The sequence below is a fragment of the Malania oleifera genome, chromosome 4 (genome assembly GCF_029873635.1).
Source record: "Malania oleifera isolate guangnan ecotype guangnan chromosome 4, ASM2987363v1, whole genome shotgun sequence".
Taxonomy (NCBI): Eukaryota; Viridiplantae; Streptophyta; class Magnoliopsida; order Santalales; family Ximeniaceae; genus Malania; species Malania oleifera.
In genome coordinates this window covers 124,059,689-124,083,385 of record NC_080420.1, presented here as the reverse complement: position 1 = coordinate 124,083,385, position 23,697 = coordinate 124,059,689, and the positions used below count along the sequence as shown (strand labels likewise).

Genomic DNA, 23,697 nt, shown 5'->3' with positions numbered 1-23,697 from the left:
TCATATGACACTACTCTCCATGAATCCATGGTAACTATGGACTGAAAATGGAAAAAACATCCCATGAGCTGAATTTGAACAAAGTTACGATGGGTAGAATTTTATATGGCAGCATGAACTTGCATACAATTTTACTGGAAAAAAAAAAAAAGGTAATGAGAAACATTTCGTAAGTGTATACAAAAAAAATTCATGTGCATAATAGTTGCTTCAAGTTCAGATACCAACAATCAGAATTTGGCCCGTAGACAACCGGAAAATCATAAATCATAAATTGTCACTTGGATGGAAGTAGACCAAATGAAGTTTTCTCATAAGAAAATCACAAATGATTTGCTGGCTGTTTAAATAGGAGTGGCAAAATGGGTGAAAAATCAAAGAGTGTTTCGTGATCCGTCCGTTTAAATCGGGTTTGAATTAATACAAACTGACTAGTTTATAAATGTTGGATATTTTAAAAATCAAAAATTAAGAATAATGAGAGAAGCTGATTTAGAGACTGCAGAAGGCTAATTTTTATTGAGCAACAAGCTATCTATTTATACAGCATATTGACAATGGAATTGCAAAAAAATCTACTACATGTTGAGCATAACAGTTAAGAGCCTAAAAATCAGCATGAAGAAATGGTTATAATCCTAAAGAATAGTAACAAATAAAACTGATTCAGCTCCTAAAGAATAGCAAAAAATAAAACTGATTCAGCTTCATGAGTCACACCAGTCAATACTCCTTGACTTTGGAGCTGCATACACCAAGCTTTTGTCTCAAGAATTCATGTCTAATCTTCGGAAGTGCCTTTGTTAGGATGTCAGATGTAATGTCCTGAACCCTTAAACCTAGTCCAGTGCGTTATACCTAATAAAATCCTGATAATCCATAAATCAATACGTAGTAGAAAACATAAATATAATCTCCACAAATATAATACCTGAGTTTACTATCCCTATCTATCAACTATAATAAATTAATCATCCACTTGTATTCAACATATATAAATATCCCTAAAAACATCCAGTATTTACAACCATTCCTATCTCAAAAAACTCAACATAAAACAAAAATACATAAATTTATACATCTAAAAATTAACATAAAAATTTACCGTTTTCTCTTTCTATTTCCCAAAAATGCTACAAAATCTCGAGCTCTCTAAGCTCGATTTCAAAGAGGTCCTGAAAAAAGATGAATTCATATTCGGGTGAGACACATCTCAGTAAAGGAAGAAACAATATATTAAATAAGTGTGTGACTAATATGAGTTTATATAATAACATATTATTTAACATTTGGAAATCGTTAACATAATTTCTAAAATCATTCTCTGAACCTAATCAATCACATGCAAAAGATTTAACTCACGAGATTACCCAAGAATAGGGGTGATTACCCACTCATACAAGTAGCACCTCTTCTAGTGTTAGATTAATTTCGTACTCACACAGTTCAAACAAAGGTTTACCAGCGAAAGCCCTAAGGATAGAGAAATCTACCTGCCCATATAAGTAGGTTCCCTCTGCCCTAATACTTTATGTAGCTACTATTACATCTGAAGTTACTAGCGCACTCGCTTTTCTCAGCAAGCCCTCAAGCGAAGAGTACGCCCCGCCCAATCGTAACACGTTCTACAAGCATAGGTACTTCTAGTATCATAATACATTGTTCTTTCTGTCATTACTCAACCGTTCACATATGTTCATGTTCATAACTTTAACATTCCATTTCATTTCACTTTAAGTGACTCTTTCCCATTTTACATTGTTCACATTTCACATTTCATTTTCGTTTCATTCATTTTCATTTTCATTTCATTTCATTACATACCCACCATCTTTCAGTTGTTTTACCCAACATTTTTTAACTATTTTACCCAACATTTTTCAGTTGTCATACATTTACCCAGCATCTTTCTGCAAAAAAAGATATTTTTCAGCTACGGTACCGTAGTTACAAAGGAGTATTAGTGCAGCCACACTATTGTAGAAGTATTGGCGGTGGATAGTGAATTTATCCTGAGTACACATATGTTTCCGAACTAGAATGTAATAGGAAAATCGCACTTACAGATATGTTACAGTTCGATTTAGTTTGGTCGGCCAACCAAGTTAAGTCCAGTTTTCATATCACACAACTCGGTCATAGGGGTAAACATGACATGCATAGACCAAAAGGAGTTCTTTTATACATATTTGTATACTTATGCCATTATGGCCATTTAATAGGCTTAAATGATATTTTGGAAGAAAGTACGTATATTTATTTATATATATGTGATCTACAGTTTATAAATGCAATTTTTATTAAAGTAAAATTTTTATTAAATTATTTTTACACTAAAACTCATCTTAACCACACACTCATAATAGTCTAGTCCTTACTTACTAAGCATTGTCTCACCCCAATAATTATTTCATATTTGAGGACGTATCGGAAATCAGGCGTAGCAAGCTTCTAGGCAGGGCTAGAAAATATAGTTTAGAGTAAGTGTTAGTGTAATACCAGTCAAATACGTTTTTATATTAGCCGAGATGTAAATATTGTTATTTGGAGATACTCATGTAAACAAGGTGGTTTAGTACTCTGGTTTTTAATATTTGAGGTTTTAGAGTATTTCCGCTACTTACATTGAATTTATTTACAGAAAGTTGCACCTTAGACCCCACTGGGTTCGGGGCGTCACACCCTAACTGACCACACTTGTGACATCTTACATCTGGCCTCCACCAACACTTATAATGTGGATGATTGGTTTTTTTGCAGTATGAGCAAGGTGGAAAGACTTGAGCGTTGGTGCTTTGGCTATTTTTTCTATTGCTTGCATAACCTCCAAACTTTTTGTTTTTGTTCTTCTTCTTCTTCTTCTTCTTCTTCTTCTTCTTTTTTTGCCACCATTGATGTTATGTGATTTGGCTTGAAAAGCACCCTCCACAGATCCTTCTTACCTCATAAGCCTCCTTTGTTCTTGTGTCTGCAATGCATTCAACAATTCTACCAATGTAATGCTTGATATATCTTTTTGAGTTTTCCAAAGATGAAATTGTAGCCTCAAACTTTTTAGGAATTGTGACTAGGACCTTGTAGAGACTCGAACTTGTAGATAAGGAAAATAAATAAGAAACGGGTAAAAAGGGATATTTTAGCAGGGTTCGTCAACGAAGGCAGTAAGTTCGTCGACAAAGCCCCTTCAGTGCCTCATCGACGAAATTCAGAGCGTCGTCGACGAGGGAAAACCGATCGAGCCAAAGAAAATATCCAGATAGGGTTCGTTGACGAAGGTATGGCTTCATCCACGAACTGAGTGGCTGGCTCGTCGACGAAGGCGCCACCTCGTTGATGAGTTTGACTCGATCAAGGGCCCTATAAATATCTTTTTTAGTTGCTTAAGGGATAAGAAAACCCAAAAGTTCTCTCTCTCTCTCTCTCTCTCTCTCTCTAGAACCAACAGGTTCCCTCTCCCTCTCTACGATCATTCGTTGTTTGACGTCTGTTTCTACAATCGAAGGTTCCTACGTGGATCAGGGGAGGAAACTCTACAGTTTTAGCAAATCAAATCGTCGTTTTGAAGATTTTCGGATTTTCCCAAAAATTGAGGTAAGAATCTAATTTTGTTTTCGATTAGGTAGTTAGGTAGTAATCGAGATTGTAGCGAAGTAATGTTCTGTGGTTTTTAGGTTTCGAGAATCCCGGGTTGTTGTTTTGGACCGATCCATACGTGTTTCTATTTTCGGGTTTAAGGTAAAGGGAATTGTTTACAACAGTCTTTTTGTAAAACTAAACCGCTAAAAAGTTAGTTTATGTTTATATGTATGATTTGACTGCTTATTTGATCAATTTTACTAGGTAAAAATGTCAGTTTCACGATTTTACGGTTTTTGGTAAAAATATGGATTTTGGTGTATGATCTCTAAATTTTACAAAACTTCTTTATTTGCATCAATATTATTGTAGGAGATGCTTGAATCCCTTATTTTCCAATTAAATGATGTTTACTGAATTTTATACAATGTAGCAGATTTTTGTTCAAATGAGTGTGACATATGTAATGAAATGAAATGTGAGAATCTTGTAAAATACTTGCATGAACTATGAGAACTGGAGTTCCATTTTGCTATACAGAAAAATGTGGAAAATAGGTGTCGGTTATATACCAGGCTATATACGTAAAAAAGGGTTAAACCGAGAGGGTGTGTGCCGGTTTATACCGCAATGTAATTGTATGAGTTTGTGAAAATACTGGAATTGCAGAGGTTATTATGTTTTCATTATAAATTGTATATATGATAAATGGAACCACAGCTTGCTACCAAAAGAGTTGAAAGATACTTCAGTTTAAAGGAATTGAAAGATACTTCAGATAAAAGAGGTTGAAAGATACTCTCGTTACTAAAGGCACAGTTTTGTTGCTAGTAAAGTACAGTGCAACCACACATGTGAATCAGTGTGGGTACAAAGATAGTCGGCTTACAAGAGTATTGGGACCACTAGTGAAATAATGGACCAGGTGGGGCGGTCGGATTATAGAATAGATGCTCGACAGTGCTTGCACAAACAGGGCATGTTAGAGTTGCCAGTGCACAACCCGTGCCACGGGGTAAATAGGCATAATTTGACATACCAAGCTGGTCGTTGTTCTAATATTCATATGCATAATTTAAAATCTAAATGGGCAAAATCACTGGATCTATGTCTATAGATCTCTTATATTACAGTGTGGCAAATATGCCTAATTTGTAGCAGTTTTAATTGAAAGATACACACGTGGTCACACACTGTTGTAAATATTTTATGCCTTACTGAGAAGTGTCTCGCCCTATTATACAACCTTTGTTTCAGGTCCTACAGGACGTCGGTCCTAGTTACTAGAGAGACTGGGAAGGCAGTTTTTGGGTTTAGCTTACGTAAGTATTTTATGTGTGTAATAATCTTAGTTCGGAATACCTTTTTGGTAGGTTATAAGAACTAGTTGTATTTTAAGTATGTATGTATGTATTCGAGGAAATAGTTAGAAAACTCTGGTATATGTTTAATAGAAATTCCAATGGATGCTTATGTTTTTCCGCAACATTTGCATTACAGTTATGTATGAGTTACACCTGTATGTCCCTGTTTAGGATGGGTTGTTTATGTATGTTTATCAAGTACGGGTATTCTGTATGGATTGTAACAATCTGGGTCCGTATAAAGGACCAGGTCGTTAGAGACCTTTTGAACAATTCTAGAATTAGAAAAATCAATTTTACCTTGTTGACAATGCCAAGAAGTCTGTCAGAATATTCCTTAATTGTTTCTTATTCTTTCATATTTTGCATCTCAAATTCTCAAATCAAATTCAGCACTTGCATCCCTTTGACCCTTTCATTTCCTTCATATTCTTATTTCAAAAAATTCCAAATTTCCTTGGCGGTTTTCAGTGTCATTATTCTAGTAAAAATGGTGGATGAGACTACTGCAAACAAAGTTGCTTTTGCTTTTGATTTTCTTTGCTTCATCTCCTTTTTGATTTTTTATTTTTGATTTGTGCAAGAGTTGAATTGTTTGGCAGGGGTGGAACTTCATATGCCTATTTAGCAGCTTCCCATAGATCATTAGCATCAAGATAGGCTTCCATTCTAATAGTCCACATCTGATAATTTGTTCCATCAAACACTGGAGGTGCAATTGCAGTAAATGAATTTTCTGAATTCATTATGAATAGGTTGTTGTGTTTTAGCTCTCTCAATCTCACAAGTCCCTCAAGACTATAGCTCTAATACCAATCAATTGGATATTTTAAAAACTAAAGACTACGGATAATAAGAGAAGCTGATTTAGAGATTGTAGAAGGCTAATTTTTATTGAGCAACAAACTATTTATTTATACAACATACTCACAACTGAATTGTAGAAAAATATGCTAAAACTGAATTGTAGAGAAAATTTATTACATGTTGAGCATAACAGTTAAGAGCCTAAAAATCAGCATGAAGAAATGAATATAATCTTAAAGAATGGTGACAAATAAAACTTATTAGAATAGCATAAACTGATTCAGCTTATTGTTATTTGGAGATACTCATGTAAACACGGTGGTTTAGTACTCTGGATTATAATATTTGAGGTTTTAGAGTATTTTCGCTACTTATATTGAATTTATTTATGAAAAGTCACACCCTGGACCCCACTGGATTCGGGGCGCCACACCCTAACTAACCACACTTGTGACATCTTACATTTGGCATCCACCAACACTTATTCTGTGGATGATTGGTTTTTTTGCAGTAGCAGCAAGGTGGAAGCAAGGTGGAAAGACTTGAGTATTGCTGCTTTGGCTATTTTTGTTGTTGCTTGCATAACCTCCAAACTTCTTGTTCTTGTTCTGTATTTTTTTTTTTTCCACCATTGATGTTCTGTGATTTGGCTTGAAAAGCACCCTCCACAGATCTTTCTTACCTCATAAACCTCCTTTGTTCTTGTACCTGCAGTGCGTTCAACAATTCTGCCAAGGTAATGCTTGATAGATCTTTTGAGTTTTCCAAAGATGAAATTGTAGCCTCAAACTTTTTAGGAATTGTGACTAGGACCTTTTGAACAATTCTAGAATCAAAAAAATCAATATTACCTTGTTGACAATGCCAAGAAGTCTGTCAAAATATTCCTTGATTGTTTCTGATTCTTTCATCTTTTGCATCTCAAATTCTCGGATCAAATTCAGCACTTGCATCCCTTTGACCCTTTCATTTCCTTCGTATTCTTGCTTCAAAAAATCCCAAATTTCATTGGCTGTTTTTAGTGTCATTATTGTGGTAAAAATGGTGGATGAGACTGCTGCAAACAAGGTTGCTCTTGCTTTTAATTTTCTTTGCTTCATCTCCTTTTGATTTTTGATTTGTGCAAGAGTTGGATTGTTTGATAGGGGTGGAACTTCATATACTTGTTTAGCAGCTTCTCATAGATCATTAGCATCAAGATAGGCTTCCATTCTAATGGCTCACATCTGATAATTTGTTCCATTAAACACTAGAGGTGCAATTGCAGTGAATGAATTTTCTGAATTCATTATGAATAGGTTGTTGTGTTTGAGCTCTCTCAATCTCACAGGTTCATCAAGACTATAACTCTGATACCAATCTGTTAGATATTTTAAAAATCAAAGGCTAAGGATAATGAGAAAAACTGATTTAAAGACTATAAAAGGCTAATTTTTATTGAGCAACAAACCATTTATTTATACAACATATTGAAAACTGAATTACAGAAAAATATACTAAAACTGAATTGTAGAAAAATCAATTACCTGCCGAGCATAACACTAGGAATCTGTGCCTTGTGGTTGTGGAGTGTGACTCCATCATGGGCGACGAGTTAGGCCGCCTCTGAGCAGTGAGCAACCAATGCTTTGAATCAAATGACTGAAATCGGAGACCTTCCCTTCGAATGATCGAATCAGCTCACTTGGAAGTAATTGATTTTCTGCTATTTAATTAGTTCACTATTTTTGCAAAAGAAATATTCTGTTTTATTTAAATTTTAATCACGGAAATGTTTAAATTACCAAAATTCAGCATTCGTGCCCAATTACGAAATCCTTTAATATTTGTTAATTTATATATATGCGTGTGTGAAAAAGAAAAACGGACGACTCATTTATTAAATGAATGAATTTGAATTTACATAATAATGATCCATTAATAATCAAACTATTTACAACTCACTCGTGCATCAATTTCGGATTTGAGTATGTTTTAAAAAATTGATGAATTATATGAATCATCCACAGCTGTAATTGGTAGGGTATTGGGCATATAATTTATCCTTCACTTTAAGAAAGAGACTGCAGCGCCCAAAATGCCAGAGAGCATCCAAATGTTTCATAATTCTAAGTAGCAGCTAATTTTGTATCCATATAAACTTCAGCATTCCAAACAAACTCGCTTGGAAGCACAGCAAATGCCTCCACAGGATTTGCAGATATTAACTTGCACAGATATGAATAAAAATACAACTTGAGCATTACAAAAGTTACAATATTTAGTCCATACATGGCCACCAATGTCCGCAGCCGTCCAATTTTACCATTCTGCAGGAGTCATACTTGCACCACTCTATTCTTCATCGGTATCATTGCTGAAAATTGAGGCAACAGCAGCTTTTGGCTTTTTTGAAGCACCTCCAAATGAGTTCTGTTCAAAAACACAAACCAGTTGTAAAAACATAATTTTCATTTTGTTTAATAAGTGAAATTAGACTTAAGGCAATTTCCATACACAAAGTTGCATTCAGCATTTTAAAAAATGTTCTTAGAAATGGTGTTCAAAAACAGAAACCAGTTAAGGACAATCTTCATTTTGTATAACAAATGAAAATGTATCAAACGCAATTTCCATCCCCAAGTTGCTGACAGCAATTAAAAAAAATGCCTCTGTTCCTATTTTCTTAGAAATGTGGCTAGTAAAGCCTTGCTAATAACAGGTGTCTCGAATTCCTACAGTCCTCCCAACTGAAGTCCAGGCCTGAATAAACCAAAAATAGTTCCTATAGAATTTGGGGTTCAGAACAGTAGGTGGAAATAATATAATCTTACAGACTCCAACAAAGAAAGTAACATTTTACTAATAAATGAGGATGTCAAAATCAGGAATTTACAACGCTTCAATTGGTAGCAGCAGCTAAAGTGGAGATGACTACTGAATGGCGGCATCAACTTGTTGATTGGTTAGGAGGAAATCTGAGAGAATCTCAGGAACATGAATTAGGAATCTTCAGTGACAAGCATCTGGGTGGGATTCCTCAAGAATCCATTATACCCAAAATCATGTCTATCAATTTCTTTGGTAGTCTGCATTCCTATGGGTGTGGCATACAAAACCCATGGGATTCCAGGCATGTAATTCCAAAATCAAATGCCTAACAGCAGAAGCATCCTATGTTACATGATCAACAAGTACCAGCCCCAGAAGCCAATGATACAAGGTATATCCAACAGCCATACCCTAACAGAGAGACATAGGGACAATTTTAATACATTATAATACTCACAATGACACTCTTTTAATGCACAGAGATCCATTATTTTATTGGAATGAACAAAGGAAAGACAGAACAGCTAGGCAAGCCCAAGGTTAGAGACTCCTCTCAAATCAGCATTCAACAGATTATAGATTTCATAGGGGGGCTTTTGAAGCATATTAGCAAGCTTGTCCATGATAACACAAGTTATAAATATGAAAAGTCCATGGAGATTCATTTTATGCTAAGCTATTGAAAAAATAAAATATAGATATCCCAGAAATATTTCATAAAAAGGGCAGCCTAAGCCACAGTGGATAGATTGACAAAAAAAAAAAGCAGAATAACATGAAACAGATTAATATGGCCGATCAATTAGTTGGGAGAAAATGGCCAGTTTAGCAGTTTGTGGAGATAAAAATAATTTCATCAAGTGACGTAACATTTGGAGGTTCAATTAATCTACACAAGAACTTTTAAAACGTCAAGAAGATTTAACAAACTTTGTGAAAGAAAATGCAATGCTGTGAGATACCTTCGATGTGCCACTCTTTGATGAAAACCCAAACTTTAACGTACTTCGCTGTTCCTGATCAGCCAGTACAGTAGCAGTTCTCAATGCTGGAGAAACTGAAGCAGGACCAGATTGCTCTTGCTGCTGCTGTTGCTTACGAGCATCCGCACTTGTTGATATTAAAGAACGCAAAATTGAGGCAATATTGCAAAGAAAATATATGTATGTGAGTAAGAGCAAGAGGCATAGTTTTTTTTTTTTTTTTTAATAAAGTATGCTCATTTTCAACACCACAAACAATAATTTATTACTTATATTCCAAAAAATAATAATCAAGTGTATTTCCTCATAAACCAACATTGCATTCCTCTTTTGCTCCTTTGTAAACAGTCTTACTAAGAACATATGTCATCTACGAATAAAAATGTATCAGGCAGCAGGGAAGTGTCTGAAATTTAAAATATACTTCAAATTGTGAATATGACATGGAATAAGTGACCATATATATTAATGTAATGAAAGCAAGGGCAGTCGCCTTTATGATATACCCATCAAATAAACAAAAGAAATCAAGCTATACCTAAATTCTAATGAAACTCAAAAGAAATGCAGAGCTAATAAATATAATATTGAAGATTTCACACAACAAAAGCTATATGATGCCAGTCGGTTAGGACCATTTCCTGAAAAATGCTATCATAAAAGAATAGAATGGAATCACTTCCAATCACTGCAGCATGCTTATGCAAAAATGCACTTATATTGCCTGCTGCAACAAGAACTATAACTAGGGAGTTCTCTATACAATTTGTGTGGATGACTTTTCCCAAGCAAAACCTGGGTGACAAAAATAAAGAGGCCATGAAAAGAACAAGGATACATCTGAGCAAACTTTGCCATCTCCCTCTCTTGACGTTGTAGTTCTCGCTTTTGTCGGTCATCACGACTGCTAGTACCATGCATTTCTCTCATTTCTTTGAATCGCTGTGAAACTTACAACAAATAAATTCCAAAACTAGACAAGTCCGAAAAATATAACAAGCAATGAAGCAATAACTTTAAGACAAGCAGAAATTTTGACTTAATAAAAGGCATTTCACCTTTCTGTGGTTGTGATCATAAGAGCTCAAGTGACCTTCAAATTCCATAGCCAATTTGTATTGCTTGTTGCAGAGCTCACAATAGAACACTTTTCGTATTTCTTTCACCTCTGTTTGAATTTTCTGCTCACGTTCTGCTATCACCTGGATTTTCATAAGGTGCACCATGCAGGCAGTAGAAGCCACCAGGTAATAAAAACTGCACGAAATTCTCAAGACCTTCCAAAGTTGATGTTCCCTTATGATATACCATTCCCGTCAAAAGACACACATATATGCTATATGCTGCCTTCTGCTATTAGATGTATGTTCCAGAAAATAAAAGCATCAACCTCAATTTATCTAACAGTGGACATATTTACAACTACTAACTGCAAGTTTGATTGGCATACCTCCCGCTTCTTTGCATGTTCCTCCGTCTCTTCTACCTCAACATCAAGTTTTTTTCGCTGAATATTTTCCCCTGAAGTAAAAAAATCATCCTCTTCCTGCTTTCCAACACCTAATTTTGGATCTCTAATCCCAGACCTTATTGGTTCAATAATCCCTACACATAATTAACATTTAAAAATATTACTGATTGTGTAGCTCGAGTAAATAACGAAGAAAAAACACGGAATAGAATCAGTAGAAAAGGCCTTTCAAACAAATCAGGAGAAAAGCACATACAAACTTCCCTTCTCAATTCAACCACATAAATAAGAAAAGTGGGGGAAAAAAAGTAAATCATGAAATGAAAACAAAAAAGGAAAATCAAGAACAAATGCTTTAGCAAACAAGCATGATCTCAAAGAGAGAGAGAGAGAGTCCTGTCAATTATTATCATATGGTAATATAAATCACTATTATTTCCTCATAAATGGCATCACATCTCACAACCAGACAAAAGCTGGAAAAACCAGGTTCAAAACCATTTGAGAAGTTAAAGATGAAGGGAAACAAATTCAAACAGTACTTCCATTGCTCTTTTTATATAAGAAAATTCATTATTGTATGGGAGGCTCAAGAGAGATGATAAGATATCCTCCTAACACAAAAGTAATACAGGCGTTAGCAAAGAATCAAAAGATACAATAACAACAAAGCCCCTTTCCAATCCCTTTGAAGATCTGACAACAACATACCTTGAAAGAAACCCAAAGAAGAGCCCAAAAAGAAGCCTTGAATGTAACTCAATCCCAAAGGAAATGCACAGAATCCAAAGAGTCCAAAAAATCCCAAATCTCCCAGTCCATGTTGAGTTTGTTAAAAATTTAAAACTATAAAATTACAATTTAAAAGACACCTTACTTCATATTTAGGAGCATGGATTTTGAGCCTTTGATTTGAATTTAGGTAGATATAGACAAAATTTGATACAACTTTATGTTATATTTGTCCAAATCCAAATAAATCTAAATCTAAGGCCTTTCTCAAGCATAGGGTTAGAGTTTGCGAAACAATGCAGACTTTTTCAAATTTCAAAATTTTATAAATCTCTCCTAAAATTTGACAAAAAGACATTACTCACAAACCTCTATTAGGAAAACATCAACAGTCTCAAGAAGAACCAGAGCCTCCTCAAAAACTGAGAAAAGAAAAGCCCAAAACTGCCTAGCCATCCTACAATGGAGAAACAAATTATTTTGACTGATATGATTTGAGATCTTTAATCTTTGGGCAAAGAAGAGATATTGGCGTAACGCAGCCTAGAAAACCTATATTGCACTAGTGTTGTGGTGGTTTTAAAACCAAGAGGTATAGAAAGCAGTTAGGCTGAATAGGTGAGATATGAAAGGCATTTGAGGCTGGAAGACAGGCCGTTCAGTAACAAGCAGCAAGGAAACAGTTAACACAAAGCTCTGGATGATGAAGGTCAAGGCTCAATTGATATTTTAGAGGATTTAATGGGTAGAAATAGGTCTGCAAGTATGCGCACTGCTTAGGTTTGAAGCAAACAAGAGAGGGCCACTGATCAGGCTTGCAGAGAGAGAGGGAGAAATTAGGTTGAAAGATAAGTTACTGTGATGAAGAGCAGTGTAGCAACAGAAATGAAGGTCAGTAGGTCAACCCCAATTCCATAAAGCCAGTTCATGCCATTATATAAATACATATATACACATGGTCTTAAATTTCCACAAAATTTTCCAAATTTCCAATTTCCATCACCCTCAAAATTGAAACGACAGTCGATTTCCGTTTTACATAATTTCTGTCCAAATTTCAACGAATCGTCTGAAATTTATCGAAATCTCAAAATTACAGCGAAACTGGTCAAAATTTTAATTGCAAAATGAAATTTTCTCAGCAAGTGAGGGATTCAGGAGCGAAGTGAAATTCCTCTCTTAATTTATTTTATTTTTTTATTGAAACAAAAAGATCATTACGAGGGCTTCTGAAATTATATGAAAAAATGAACTTACAACAACATTTTATCAAACCAGGCATGTCTAAATTATCATTATTTGTATAATAAATAATAATTAAATGATTCATGAATTGCATTTGTATTAATTGAGAATATGATTAATGCACATTATCTTATAAATATGTTCGCTACACATATTATATTACAACTTTTCCACCTCATATACAACATAGATGTATTAGTCCTAAAACTTATATTTCATGTCTACTAACCATTTCTAAAGTTTTAGAAAAGAATTCCATGTTTTACTCTACTAATTTCCATTATTTTTTCAAATCGAAATTTTCGTACTTTTCGAGCTTCAAAATTTGAGTCAAAATTGAAATTTAAGACCTTGTATATATATATATATATATATGAGACAAGGGAACCAAGAACTTCTACGGGACCAAGTTAACTTGAAGCGTACTCCAACATTTTCCTTTGGTAAAAAGTGGACAAATGACAAAACAGCTCATCATCACTTTCAGTTGCAATATCATCATCGTCATCAAAATCCAGTTCCAACACAAGAAGCTCCTTAACCTTTTGTTCAGGCGAAGCAGAAACAATAAAAGCATCCTTTTGACAGAAGCCACAAATCGATTTGGACATTGTGATAAAAAATTACTAGAGCCTTTGCATATAAAGCATTGAATCTCATTCTTTGATCCTTCGAACTAGAAGTCTCTTGCAAATCCTGACGATGTAGATATACCTTGAGAATTGTCAATTGGCTTCCCTATCTTTGCATCTACAATAGCCATCATAATTTCACTGCTACCTTCAATGGGAAGCTTTATAAAGCTCTTCTTCTTCAACTCATCTTTCAGTGATAAGCTACTTGCATCGCATGAGCCATATCATGGTCCATAAATTTACACAAAATTGTTGAAACTTCTATCTAAAGTTCTACTTTTCATCACCCTCAAAATCAAGTAAAATTCATTTTTGTCTAACAATTTTTTATCAATCATCCAAAATTTGTAAAAATCTCAAATTTTCAACAAAATCTTTCAAATTTGACTACTGGGACCAATTTTCCTTGAATTTGACAGCTGAAATTCAAAACCCTCTAAATTGAACTTTTCATCTTAACAAATCTTTTTTAATTTAAAATACGGGTTATATCAAGAATCAGACGAACAATGGCTTTAAAATTTTTGAAATTTTATGTAAGGCTGAACTTAGACATTAACTACAATAGTTGAACTAGCTTATATACTTAATTGATATTAATTGAAGATGTTTAACACACTTTGAGTTGTTGAGCCCTATACGACATACTTGTTATGATGTATTTTTTTCTACAATATTTTAGTTCCAAATCTTGCAGTGTTATGTACATTAAAAATTTTCTAAAGTTCCATAAAAGAATTCCACATTTTACCACTAATTTTGATCATTTTTTTATAAATAGAACTTGACTTTAAAATTTTCATATTTTTGAAGCCTCAAAATTTTAGTTAAAACCAAAAAATTAAAGCCTTGAACATGGTGTCAAAGCAAGTGACGGCCAATCATGAGGAGATATTGGGATTTAACCTTGGCGATATATATATATATATATATATATATATATTATCACACCTTCACTCCTAGGAAATACTGATCATGAAGAGCTATAGAACTTAGTAGTACTTTTCAATTGAAAAATGTCCTCAGACTAATTTTGATCATGGAGGTGAACTTGTTTCTCGTAATTAGAAGGTATAAAGTGTAGACTAATGGCAATTTTCATGTATTCTGCATTTCTAATGAAAGCATACTGCATTTGACCAAATATTGTCCACCAAACCCTGCTGTTCTTTTCTAGTTTAGCTTCTGCAACCTAAAGAAGTTTTCAAGACTCTGTGCTCAATTAAGAATTACCTCTGGATTGCTTTCCCCCATAAAAACCATCATCTTATAGCTTAGCTCTTCTATTCACATCATTCAACTTAGATTCTCCTTGATTTTTAAATCCTCTGGGGGTAAGATAGGGTTTGAGATTCTACCTTTTGCATTGCATCCGGAATTCATAGAATCAACATCAATATCCAATTGAAGCTATTGTGCCTGTGAGCCTGTGAATGAAAGTGGTTGGTTACTTAGGAAACAATGAGGTAAAGTGAAAGTGGCTGCATGCACAGAGACCGAACTTGAGCCTCCTCTCCCTTGACCACAGGTTACTTCTCCAGCAAACTTTCAAACATCCCATCAAACTTAGTTTCAATAAACCTATCCCTCCTTAATCGGTTAGAAACCTTCTTTGTTTCTTCATGATCCTGATAAATAGCCTAAAGCTTTGAAGTCAATTTGGTGCTGGTCACCATTGCTGAAGAAGGATGGCAGAAACTTGGAAGATCCTTTACCTTGACACCAAGCTAGTGTAGCACTGCAATAGTATTGTGGTTGGCTTAAAACCATGAGGTAGGGAAAGTGGTTAGGGTGAATATAAGTGAGATATGAAAGGGTTTTAAGGCTAATAGAGGGGTTGCTGGGCAGCTGGCAGGCAAGGAGACAGATTGTGCACAACTTTGGAGAAAACAAATAAGGGTTTAATTGATGCAATTGGAGGGTTCACTAGCAGGGATGGGTCTAGAAGTATTTGCAGATTTTTTAGATAAGAAAAAATCCCATTAAAAAGAAAAAACAGAAATACAATATGTGGAGGACAAGACATGCCCAGAAATCAACTAAAATCAGTTACAATAATGCTTCCTCCAATCCCTTTCAACATCAAACGACAAAACCCCCGAGAAGATGCCCAAAGAATGTGCCTAAAAAGAAGTGAGGAAGACAAGTCTAACATGTAACAATTGAAAAGAATTGGTTTGAGTATTGAAGGATCTGCTAGGTATCATTTCTATTTTCTGTTATGTTTTCACAATGAAAATACAGGTTATGCACCACATTTGTTTATGTCGCTGATTTTTTGTTTCTTTTGTTAGTTTTGTAAAAAATTGAAAACCACATTTTGTGGTTCTCAGTTATTGTGGACCCATAACTACCAATGTTTCAATAGGCAAAGGTGTAAGACAAGGCATTTCAACCCTCAACAGGCAAGGCATAAGCCAAGTGTTGACGTATAAGCCTTTTGAGAATTTTATTTTTAGATAAAATATGCATATAAATTGCATATATTCTTTTTATTAAAATCATAAACAAATTGTAAAAAGAAAAAAACAAATATGCTTTATAAACTGCTTGTTGACATCCAAAAATTGCTAACTTGGATTCACTATGCATATCAGGACAAAAGATAGTTGTAACATTACAACGTTCAAAATATTCTCAAGATCTAAAATACAACTCTCAACTATTTTGGAAACGATGAGGTTCAAGAGTTTAGAAATCAACTCATATTACAACGTTCTTTTTATATAAACATGTGGTTAAATTATTCTAGCCAAAACCAACTTTAGAGTCGCACAACCAAAATGTATAAGCCTCAAGTTAAAAGGTGCAAAAAGGCATGCCTCTTGTACAGATGCAAGCCTCAGCATCTAATGTAATGTGTTAGCCTTTTTGGAATTTGATATTCTAGTTGAGCCTCAGGCGATTTAGGCATGCCTTGCCTTGAGGCAAGGCTCAAGGCAAGTCTCAATTGAGCCATTTAAAACATTGATTACTACAGTACTTCAATATCCAATATTGAATTTTGTGGATTAAATAATTCGTTCTATACAAAAATTTTAATTAAAATTAAAATTAAATGACCATGTGAATTTAAAATACAGTTACAATAAAATTTCTAAAATTTTGAAGAAAAAAAAAACTTGCCATTCAAACAATCATTTTTACATTTTATTTTATAATAAAAGAAGATGCGTTAAGAAAGAAGAGCAATTACAACCTAGGCAAGATTAGGAAGTCCTCAAGAATTTTAAAAAATAAATAAAGAGGAAAAATAATTAGCCACGAAAACCCCTCAAAGGCCAATATTCAAACCTCAAAGGAGTTCAGTGTTATAACATTTTCAACAAATCTCAATAAAGTTCAGTGTATTTTGCCCAAAATTTTATCAAGATCAGACCATGGGAACGTGCATTAAAAAGAGAGAGGCCAATATTCAATGCAAAAGAGACAAGGAAGAAGAGGGCAACAAATAGCAAAATCAGGAGGATAGACCCGAAGAACCTATCAGGGGCCCCCAAATCCAAGAGCAAAAACTGAGGTGAGGTGGGAAATGGTTCCATTCCTTGTATTCTCCTCTTTCTAGTTTTCCGCAAAATAAAGACAGAAACATGTTTAGTAAATTCTGATTTGTTTTACTTCTTCTTATCCCCAAGCGTTTTTTAACACCATACAACCAGCCTAACATTAAGTGGGGAGCCCAACTACCCCAATCATAATCCGTGAGAGAAGTCGGCCAACCTGCCGTTATCTCCAGCAAGTCATTACCACCACCGCTTGAAACAACTGACAAGTCATTGCAGGAAGCAGCATCATCGTCAGCAAGCAGTCGCTGCTGTGCTGGGTCGGCAACCTGCCCGCATCACCATGCCAAACCATTATGCACTCATGTGTTCACACATTTTACTTCACAAAATTTTGGCAACCATGGGATGCTCCTAAACATGTTACAGCTCACTTTGGAAACTTAAAACAAAGACAACAAAAAACCAAAATGAGGAAACAAAAGTCACCATTCCAAAACAGACTTTGTAATTCAACAGTCCCAAATCCAAATCAAACTTTCAAACCAATGTTCTATAAATAATTCACATATACTGTTCATATATTGTCCAGAAAATAGTTTAAAATACCCTCAAAATTATGCTGAGCAATTTAAAGACCTGTTTGGAGCAGCTTTTAGTTTTGAAATAAAAGTGATTTTGAGTTTAAAAAATTAATTCTAATCTAGCATGCAAAAATTTAGTTGGGAATTTATTTTTTTATCTAAAATTAGCTCTGGGAAAGCTTCAATAATCAACATTAATTCTAGAGTGATTTTAGCTTTGTCTTCAAAAATCTATTTCCGACCCATGAATTTGATTTCTTAACCAAATTGTCGAAGACTAACCAAAGAATGATTTTGCACCATAAAATATTTTCATTGGAAGCAACCCCAAACAGGAACTGAGTATAAACTACCATGCATTCTTTCTAGTTATTAAAATGAAAAGTCCTATAAACAATTCAAGAACATAAGTTCTACACTAAGACTTAGGCAGCAAAATATTCAATTTAAAAGAAAGGAAGGACAGACCACAATATCAGTTTCTTTGTATGAATTATGGAGCCTTTTAATTCAAACACAAGCCTTAGTTTCACAGTACTTTACCCACATCACACACAGCCCGACCATCTCAAGTAAGTTCCATTTTGCATTAATCCTTCCAAAATCAAAGTATCATACATGCATTTCATATTTAAATATAATAGAACTATTTGAGTTTATATTCTCTCCAGAAAGGATGTTTTAAGTTCTTTTTTATGTCTTCATATTAGTTAAAATATGATTTCAAACTGCTCATCCTCAGGATTGTGCAAGCAAAACGCCTTAGTTAGACAAATTAGCACGGAAGTATGGGCCCAAACAGGTAAAAGGGCAAAATAAATAAATAAATAAAAGCACAGTATGAAAAATAAACCAGATAAGTATACATGTTTTAGTTATGATTGCTAGCCCCAAGATGCAAATACCAATGATACCAAAGGATGTATAAAAAAAAACCTAATGCATGGTAATTGCAAGATTCAAGATGTGAAAAATAAGCTTGAAAAACACAAGTACCTTGCTCATCCTTTCCAAGACCCTTTCCTTTCCAACCCATTTTTTGGAGAAGCCTAAATCCAATATTTGATGAGGTCAGTTGTGTGTCTAGTGATGCTTGCTCCACATTATCGAGATCAATATTTTCTGTTAGCTTGTGACTGATTGGCAGACGAAAATCCTCAGCTAAATCCTCAACAAGGGAAGTCTGGGAAGTCTGGTGTGCCTAAAGCACGAGGTGTGGACAATGAAACTCAGCACATTACAAATCAAGAAAGTTCCATTCATAATGACATAGTAGCAAGGAGAAGCATTAACGATAGAAGTAGAACTCACGTCCAGAGTATATTCAATTACTTTAAAAAAATCTTAATGGCAAAACAAACAAAACATGGATAAATATGAACAAAAAGCTTTAAATAATTTTATTGTAAGCGATTTTCAGGCAAAGGCTAACTCAATTACAAAATAAAATAGATGACCATTGATTACCTCGCTCATTTCAGGTTTCCGTATATCTTGACTGCTTGTTTCCTGATGGCTACCGTACCATATATTATCCATTTCGTACCTCCTAAATAATTTAGAAAAAAACAAGAAACCAGTAATGGGTTCATTTTTCAGTGAGCAAACTATCAACCCTGAAGCCAATGGACAGGAACCAAAAAAGTATACACACACAATGACAAACATGACATAAATATTTACTATTTAGAAGCTGTAAAAACAACTTTCTGGTGCTCTAAGAAGATAATGACTAAGACAAGAAGTTATGATTACCAATTCAGGCACCAAAAATAAGAACATACCAAACTGAGGCAGAGAGATAAAGCCTGGGAGTCCTTGTCCAACCCAATGCTATAGTCAACCTCTGTGAAAAGGTGGGAATGGAATTTATTAAAAAAAAAAAATTGAAATCTGAATCGTACAAAATCATTATGAAGAATCAAAAGAACAACTCATCTACTCAAAGTTAGTGCAGATATTTTGGCCTAGTGGAGCCAAGATTAACATTTTTCTGAGTCGAAAACAGGATATTGCACAAAGAAAATTGAAACGCTCTCTATTTTAACTTTAAATCTAGTTTTCCAGTTTTCATCCCCATGTTGTTCTAAAACATTTACCAACATCCAATAAATTCGCCAAGGCTAGGTCTAGATTAAAGATTTTGTGAGAGAAGATGAAAAGAAAAGCAAACAAGATGGGGATCAATTTTCTGTTGCATTTTCTCTCTCTCAGATATTATTAACTATTACGAATGAAAATTAATTCAAAAATATAATGAAAATAAAAGGAGACTGGAATGAAAATAATGTTTCGGTTCTTTGATATGCCATATCTTTGGTTTTGTTTCCCATTTCCTCAATTACCAAAAAATAAAAAAGCAGAATCCTTCATATTTTCCTTCCTTTCTTTCACGTTTACCAAGTTCCAAAATGGGTCCTAATAATTATCAAAAAAGGCAAAAAAAAAAAAGAGTAACCCTTGTGATTAATTTGCAGCACGAATTTGAGGAGAACAAAGTGTTCCTTGCAAAAAATAAAGAAATAAACCCCAAACAAACTTTTAAAGAAGCGCAAAACACAAAACGTTACAAACCTCTGTGTAGATCTACAAACAAGCCCAGCGAACAAGATAGATCAAAATAATCATAAATAACCCAAGAACTGAAAATAGATAAGACTTAAATCAAATTCGAAAACCCTAGAATAGACATCCACACGCACACACAATGAGAGAAAGAGAGGAACCTGAGAGTGAAGATCGAGATATGGACGACACGATAGCTTCTGCTATTTTCGTCGCCTGCGTTTCTTCGCTGTTCGATAAAATGGGTCTCTGTTTATAAAAGAAAAGCAGTGGAATAAATTTTGCGCTTAGGTCCCCATTTTTTAAAAATCTTCAATTTTTCCCTTTAATTTTCCAAAATTATACTTTTTACTACGATAATAACAACAAAACCAAACTTTAGTCTCATTAGATAAGATCAGTTATATGAATCCTTTTACACCAATTTATACAATCATAGACCATTTCTTTTGAAAGATTTAAGGATACAAAATCATTATTCACTATCTCTTCCCAAGTTATTTTAGATCTACTTCTACCCCTTCTAATGCCCCCCACAATATCTAAATCACTCTTCATCACAAGTGCACTATGTGGCCTACGTTACAAGTATCCATACCATTTGAGTTATTCCTCCCTTATTTTATCTTTTATAGGAGTTACACCTAACTTACCATGAATATATTCATTCCATAATTTATCTTTCAATGTTATATCACCCGTCCATTTAAACATTCTCATATCGACAACTTTTACTTTTTGGATATTATGTTTTTTCGTTACCCAACATTCCAATCCCTATAGCATAACTGGTGATATGCCCAAAATATATTAGTCAACAAAAGGGAGTTGACGCCTAACAATTACTCCCCAAGTTAGACCTTTTGACGAGAGCAATGAGCTCCAACTCAATAATGAGTGGAGAGATTCACGCTGACGCCTTAAACGCTTGAAATGATACGCGCTAGTACTTTATGACCCGGGAGCAATCCATGCCCCTGCATCATAATGACGAATTACCTCAAGGGTCAACTCACGCCACTATAAAGAGGGGAACGCAAACAAGCGGAGGTATCTCATTCTTAACTCACATTTACTGTTGCATTCAACCTCTTTGAAGCATTCCCCTTACTTAGGCATCAGAGTGATCCCCCGGAGTACACCCCGAGTCCTCTAAGCCTATTTTGCTTTCACCCTTTTCAGGTTATCGTAATTCACAGAACAGTCTTGTAGGTCATAGCCATTTTATCCCGCAACAGTTGGCACCGTCTGTGGAAACTGCTTTTGAGAGGTGCACATTCTGCTCCCGACCTCCGACACTCAAATAATGACAATCACTCACAGCTCAAGCTCTGACCCTACAACTAGAAAAGAATCACCCTAGTCCATTCACTTCACACCCATAGAACATTCCAAGGTCACCAGGGAGGAATTTCTCACCTCCTAAAAGAAAATGGAGAATATGTTCAACCTACTTTTGCAGCAAAAGAATCAGGAAAATCATGTCCCCCACCAACAACAAGTTAGCCCCAACCCACCTAAGAAAGCAGAGAAACTAAAGGAGGGTGAGGAAAAAACTAACCTCACTAAAAAGGTGGAAGACGCGAACAGCATAGGCATCAACGAGCAAAGATCGATCGAGTTAGAGGAAAGGATTAAGAAGATAAACCAAATTGAGAAGATGATGAAAGAGGGCCAAACCAACCCCTTCCTACGGATAAGCCTCTGTCTGGAGTCGTCGTTCGCCAAAGAAGTGATGTAGGTCTCGTTGCCCAACAAATTCAAAATACTAACCTTTGAAATGTACGAAGGTTTGACTGACCTGGTCGATCATCTGGACACCTTCAAGTGTTGATGCAATTGTAGGGCGCACCTAATGTCATCATGTGCCGAGCATTTGCGGCCACCCTTAAAGGTAGTGCCAGAGATTGGTATCAAACCCTATGGCCTAGGTCAATTAGCTCCTTCTTTGAGATGAAGCAGCTGCTTACCAACCATTTCCTCAACAGTCGGAGAATTGTCAAAACGTCGGCTCATCTAATGAGCATGGTTCAGGGAGAACAGGAGACACTAAAAAAGTTCATGCACTATTTGCTCACTACGACCCTGGAGATCCGCAACCTGGACATGGGGGTGGCTTTGGTAGCTCTGACCACAGCCCTTCAGCCAGGAAATTTCCTGTACTCATCGGGGAAAAAGCCACCGGCTGATGTGGGAGAACCGATGGCCAGAGCACAGAAGTATATCAACTTGGAAGAAATGATGGATTCTAGAGGGAATCAGATCAAGTTGAAAAGGAAGGCTAGCAGGGAGATTGGCGAACCTTCCAGACCCGTGAAAAGGCAGGAGAATAGCATACTGCATGCCAGCTCTAAGGCGAGAGGGCAACCTAGTAAGTTCCCCACTTACACCCCCCTAAACGCATTGTGAATCGATGTGTTAATGCACATAAGAAAGAAGGAGTACGTTTCATAGCCCGAACCTATGCGAACACCCTCATATAAATGAAACATGTCAAAATTCTGTCAGTTCCATAGGGATCACGGGCACGATACGGAAAAATGTATTCAACTGAAGAATGAAATTGAAGCCTTGATAAAAAAAAAAAAGCCTCCTGTCAAGGTTCATAAAGAAGAGGGTTGTCAAGGGGAAGCTCATGAGCAAAAAAGGCCAAACAAGGATGAGCAAGAGGAACGGATTGTAGGAGAAATCGTTGTGATCTTTGGAGGATCCACCAATGGTGGAGACAACGGAGGTGCTCGAAAAAGGTATGCTAAACAGGTACTCTTAACGGAGAAAAGGGGGCCAAGCGGAAAAAGACAAAAACAAGACGACGCTATCACCTTTGATAGCGAAGAAGAAGAAGGAGTACAGCAACCCCACGATGACGCTTTAGTAGTCTCCCTTCTGGTGGCTAACTACAAAGTGAGGCCCGTGCTGATAGACAACGGGAGCTCGACCAACATTATATTCTGGTCGGTGCTCGAGGGAATGAAGATCGATAGGGAATGCCTCAAACGGATCTCCATCCCCTTGGTTAGATTTGGAGGAGACATAGTGCATCCCATGGGAACAATTACACTCCCGGTAACAATAGGGACAACCCCATAGCAAATCACTTAATTGACAGATTTCCTAGTGGTTGATCGGCCATCGGTATACAACATCATACTAGGTCGCCCCTCACTCAATACAGTCCAAGCCATAACATCCATGTATCACCTAAAGATGAAATTCCTTACTTCGCACGAGATAGGGATGGTCAAGGGAGATCAAGCAAAAGCTCGGAGTTGCTATGTGATGGCGTTAAAAGGTAAAACGAAAACAAGGGAGACCTTGACTGTAGAAGACCTGGAGGTGAGAGGTGAGTACCCTCAAATTAGCACATTGGATGATGACCTCACACCTATACCCATGAACGGTAATCAGGAGAAGTGTAAGA

At 35.6% G+C, this 23,697-nt stretch overlaps 2 protein-coding genes across 3 annotated transcripts; one reads left to right on the top strand and one right to left on the bottom strand.

The window, feature by feature from the left end:
• Nucleotides 1-7,811: 7,811 nt before the first annotated feature.
• LOC131154417 (uncharacterized) lies at nucleotides 7,812-20,509 on the bottom strand. Of its 2 annotated transcripts, XM_058107178.1 has the most exons (10): nucleotides 20,438-20,507; nucleotides 20,286-20,353; nucleotides 19,496-19,557; nucleotides 19,179-19,260; nucleotides 18,708-18,912; nucleotides 10,992-11,146; nucleotides 10,600-10,743; nucleotides 10,380-10,483; nucleotides 9,521-9,668; nucleotides 7,812-8,159 (listed from the first exon to the last, which is right to left on the bottom strand). In XM_058107178.1, the coding sequence occupies exons 4-10, from the start codon at nucleotides 19,248-19,250 to the stop codon at nucleotides 8,082-8,084; spliced, it is 906 nt and encodes a 301-aa protein (XP_057963161.1). In that variant the 5' UTR covers nucleotides 19,251-19,260; nucleotides 19,496-19,557; nucleotides 20,286-20,353; nucleotides 20,438-20,507; the 3' UTR covers nucleotides 7,812-8,081. The 2 variants fall into 2 exon arrangements, with proteins under 2 accessions (XP_057963161.1, XP_057963162.1); XM_058107179.1 differs by lacking the exon at nucleotides 20,286-20,353 and having other exon boundaries at nucleotides 20,438-20,509.
• A 1,199-nt stretch (nucleotides 20,510-21,708) lies between these two features.
• On the top strand, nucleotides 21,709-23,366 carry LOC131153985 (uncharacterized). Its single transcript, XM_058106432.1, has 3 exons — nucleotides 21,709-22,008; nucleotides 22,122-22,631; nucleotides 22,785-23,366. The coding sequence occupies exons 1-3, from the start codon at nucleotides 21,709-21,711 to the stop codon at nucleotides 23,364-23,366; spliced, it is 1,392 nt and encodes a 463-aa protein (XP_057962415.1).
• The last annotated feature ends 331 nt before the right edge of the window (nucleotides 23,367-23,697 follow it).